Source organism: Larus michahellis, chromosome 5 (genome assembly GCF_964199755.1).
Source record: "Larus michahellis chromosome 5, bLarMic1.1, whole genome shotgun sequence".
Taxonomy (NCBI): domain Eukaryota; kingdom Metazoa; phylum Chordata; class Aves; order Charadriiformes; family Laridae; genus Larus; species Larus michahellis.
Genome location: NC_133900.1, coordinates 32,663,274 through 32,667,650, shown reverse-complemented (window position 1 = coordinate 32,667,650; position 4,377 = coordinate 32,663,274). Strand labels below are relative to the sequence as shown.

The 4,377-nt window shown below is 56.5% G+C and overlaps 1 protein-coding gene across 1 annotated transcript; it reads right to left on the bottom strand.

Annotated features, from left to right (window-relative positions):
* Window positions 1-1,314: 1,314 nt before the first annotated feature.
* On the bottom strand, window positions 1,315-4,090 carry H2AZ1 (H2A.Z variant histone 1). The gene is made up of 5 exons (XM_074589484.1): window positions 3,482-4,090; window positions 2,976-3,053; window positions 2,453-2,566; window positions 1,862-1,991; window positions 1,315-1,707 (listed from the first exon to the last, which is right to left on the bottom strand). Exons 1-5 carry the CDS (start codon window positions 3,482-3,484, stop codon window positions 1,646-1,648), a joined length of 387 nt encoding a protein of 128 aa, XP_074445585.1. The 5' UTR covers window positions 3,485-4,090; the 3' UTR covers window positions 1,315-1,645.
* Window positions 4,091-4,377: the final 287 nt, after the last annotated feature.

Below are 4,377 nucleotides of genomic sequence, written 5' to 3'. Positions count from 1 at the left end.
GCCGCCTGGGCCACGGGCGCCCCGCCCGCCCCACCGTCGGCCTCGGGGCTCCGGCGGCCGCCCCGGTAAGGGCCCGGCCAGCGCCAGGCTCCTGCCGGCCGGGAGCGCCTCCGCTCGCCCGTCAGCGGCCCAAGGGAGCCGGCACTGCGGCCCGGCGAGCGCCGCGCTGGCCCGGACTGCCGCGGAGCCCAGGCGGTGTCATTTATGGTACGTTAATTGTGCTTTGAGGTACTTTTTAGCACCTTGTAACTACTCGCTATAATTAGCGACATCAATTAGCTTCTGCTAAGAGCTGCGGCACTGGGAAGCGAGCAGTCAGGTGCTGCCGCAGCTCCCAAGGAGGAGCGCAGGTAATGGAGGCCTGGCCAACATTCACCATCTGGGTCAGCGCCTTCCGGCTGTAGCAGAGACCTGACAGGGGCTGTGGGAGCACAGGGGCCTGTTCAATGCAGGAGTGTCTTCATTTGATGTATTCCACTGCCAGGGGAGCAGCTCTGGAAGGCCTGGCACTTGCTGCCCCACCACAGGGCCCAAGCTGGAGACCCCCCCTCTGCACACCAAGAGGCTGAGGCTTTCCAAACCCCAGCAAGGGGCAGCCCTTCGCTGGAGGGAATCAACTTATGGAGAGCAGAAGCACAGCTAAAGCACTGTGGCCATAAGCCCCATTAATCAGCAGCCACATGGCAGAAGTTGAAACTGTAACTTCAACACTCCCATCCTTATGCTCCACTTGTGTAGGTCGGCCTCCCATCACCATAGGGCAAGTGCTTTCCAGGTCAGAGCCCTGCAGTCAGCACAGGAAAAGCCCACAGCCAAACCAAGACAGTGCTATTTGGCTGCTGTCTGACACAGGTTTGAGACTCTTCCTCAAACCCCACACCCTATGGGGGCTGCTGCAGTACAGCCCCTGCCTTTACCAGCATGTCTCCATGGCCTTTTACAAGAAAAAAAATAGCAAGGGGGTTAGGCTCTACCACACAGAAAGTCAAGTGAAGTTGCCAATTTTCAACATCCATTCAAGTGACCTTCTTCCTCCTCCACAATAGATCCCTCCCCTCCGTGAAGGCTGACATCAAGGAAATGCAGCCTTAAATAGCACCAGCCTCACACATGCCCTGCTAAAGGTGCCTGTCACACTGCATGAACATAACTTTACAGGATAAGACCTACGTGCCACTTCACTTGATGGTGTTCACCAAGCACAGTATCCTAGGACTGTTTCCAGGTAGCCCCAGCGCCGCCGGCAGCAGGACTGTCAGTGGCATGTTCTTGCATCAACCAAGTATTTTTCAGTGAGTGGACAAGAGACAATCAGTCTTCATATAACATTTATTGGATATTTCCACTCTAGTGGATGAAAAGTCTGTACAAACCCAAACATTTCCTTTACTTAAACCAATCTAAAAACAGTCAGCTCAATCAAAACCCACTACAAATACAATAGCTTCTTTGAAGCCATGGTAACACTTAAATACGGTTAAGACTTCAATGCAGAAATTTGGTTTGTTAGAAAGCTCAAGGGAGCTTTAGTTTCTCAAAGTTACAAAAAGGCAAAATCGTGTTTCACAGATACAGTCCACTGGAATCACCAACACTGGACAATTAAGTACTTGAGTCCTGAGATAACAAGGAATCCTGGTATCCTTTAGACAGTTTTCTGTTGTCCTTTCTTTCCAATGAGAGACTTGTGGATATGTGGTATTACACCTAAGAAAGAGCAACAATTAAGACCATGTTATTTCTCATCCACATTTTTCCTAAACTTTGCACTTCAAATAAAATGATGGCGTTAAGCAACCTCTAGTCTATCAGATTCTTGCCACCCAACCCATCACAAACAGTTATCAAGCAATTTACATACCACCACCAGCAATTGTTGCCTTAATGAGAGAGTCCAATTCTTCATCTCCTCTAATTGCAAGCTGCAAGTGACGGGGAGTGATACGCTTCACCTTCAAGTCTTTGGATGCATTTCCCGCCAGCTCAAGAACCTGAGGACAAGATCATTTTTAAACAGTTACACAAGTCAAGTGAGACCAATTGCATGGTCTTAGCTATGTTATTCTCTACACCAGATACACTGTTAAAGACACCAAGACAAGCAAACAATGTCTCCTTTGAAAGGCTTCCTCCTTTGGAGCTCTGCATTTAGTTTTCCCCCAAAACAGAGTAAGTGTTTAACAACAGATATGACATGCTGTAATGGCACATTTTATAAAATACTTCATAATTCCATCTTTCCTTTAAGTCACAGCTATTAGATCTGCACAAAATGCAGAGCAAGGGGTCCCATGCATATTTCACAGTCTCCTGGTGATGCACGCACTTAAAACTGGCTCAAAGCAAGGGAAGAGTTCACAGCTCAGTCCAAACTGGCAAAATACAGTAAGCTCTGGTCATTATGCTGTTTCAGAGCTGACCAATTTGCTAGCAACCCTTGCAGGAGCTTTACCTCAGCTGTCAAGTACTCCAGGATTGCAGCACTATACACAGCAGCTGTGGCTCCTACACGCCCATGGCTGGTAGTCCTCGACTTCAGATGTCTGTGGATGCGGCCAACAGGGAACTGGAAAATAACAGAAGTAAGAACAGGCTGTGACGACAGAGACAGAAAAAGAAAGCCACTACTCTTAACCACATGCCAGGCAACAGAATCCCAGTGGCACACACACAACCGGTACCAGACTACATTTCAATACTGAAGAATCCAAGTAAGGACACTGTATGCCAAGTTCACATCAGCAACTTCACAATTCTAACCACAAGCAGCAGCAACAGCCACAAGGGAATTCTCTCCCCTCCCGCACAGACATGCAAAAGGTCTAAAAATAGTCAACCCAGACATTAACACACTCAAGGACTGAACAGATCCTTACACCGTTCTGGACAACAGACAGACAGCAGACTGTGCAGGTTTCACAAGGTACAACCAACCAAGAGATAGGCAGCCAACTCATGCCCCAGTCCCTGCTCACCTGCAATCCAGCCCGCTGAGAACGGGACACTGCTTTGGTCTTGGTCTTTCCGGAGTCCTTCCCAGCTTTACCACCAGCCTAGCAGAGAGCAGAGGTGTGCCAAAGCTGGCGGTACGCCCGCCGCCACCACCACCACAGGGGCCATACTGCCGAGGGCCGGCGGCGCCAGCCCCCCCCGCGCATGCGCCGCTCCCCCCCCCCGGCAGGACGGCACGCGCGCCGCCACGCGCCTGCGCACTGCCCGCTACACAGCCCGCTGCCCGCGCGCATGCGCGGCCGCCACTCCCTCTCCCCGGCGGCACTAGTGCGCGTGCGACACCCCCCCCCTTCTCTCCCCCCTCCCCCCGCCTACCGGCAGGTAACGCGCCACCCGGCGCGCGCCACCTCCCCCGCGCGCGCTCTCCCCTCACTCCCAACGGCCGCCATCACCTCCATCCTTGCCGCTACCTCCACCCCCCGACACACACCGGATGCGGCACCGCCCGCCCGCTCCCGCCGCTCCTCACCATGGCGAACCGGGCCGCGGTGCCGCGCAGGTCCAGGCAGAGGAAAACAGAGAAGAAAAAAGCGTCCCGCACGCACGGAGCCCGGGCGACAGCGCCGACCTGCCCCGACCCGCCGCGATTCAAACTGCGTCCGCTCCCGCCTTCCCCCGGCGCTTTATAACCACGGAGCGTGCCTGCATCCGGGAACCCCAGCCTCGCCCCTAGCCAATGGCTGCGGGCGGGGGCGGGCCGCTCTCCCCCAGCGACAACCAATGGCGAGGCAGGGAGGGGCGGGCCTCGCGATCCAGGGTGCGGGAGAGGCCCGCCCCTATTTAAAGGGACAGGCGCCGGAGGGTTGCGGGGGGGGCTGTATTGTGACGGCCCAGAGGAGCGGTGGGGGGGCTAAAATCTGGGCGGCAAACCCCAGCTCGGGGGGCCTCCGTCTGCCCCGGCTGTAGTGGCAGTGTTCCGACCCAGCGCCGGCGGCCAGGGCTCCGCCTGGCGTCCCCTGTTCGAGCTGCCCGGACCCCCCCGGCCCCCTTCCGCTATCCGCCGGTGTTGCGGGGGGACGGAGGCGCAGTCCCCGCACGTCCTGGCCCGGCGTTGCCTGGGGTGTCGGGGGGCGCCTCCCGCGGAGGGGCGGGCTCTCGGGGCGTGCCCTCTGCTGCCGGGCGGGGGCGTCGCTTCACGGCTCCCCGCTAGCGGGTCTCGCCCTCCGAGAGCTGAGTCTGACGGGAATAACATAAAATAAAATTAAATTGATTAAAAGCAAGGGCACCCGCAACGGGCTGGGAGCCGAAACAGCCGCCCGCTGGTCGCCTTAGGCGGTGGGCGGCACGTCCCGCCGGCCCTCCATCGCCCAGAGCCGCCCGGCCGCCGCCCGCCTCCCCTAAACCGACGGGTGAGGGCCGGGTCCG

Excerpts from the sequence above, each read along its gene's own strand:
- H2AZ1 (XM_074589484.1), bottom strand. Across the intron at positions 2,567-2,975 it reads CTCAGCGGGCTGGATTGCAG|TTCCCTGTTGGCCGCATCCA; the intron begins GTGAGCAGGGAC and ends GTTATTTTCCAG. Across the intron at positions 1,708-1,861 it reads GGCAACAATTGCTGGTGGTG|GTGTAATACCACATATCCAC; the intron begins GTATGTAAATTG and ends GCTCTTTCTTAG.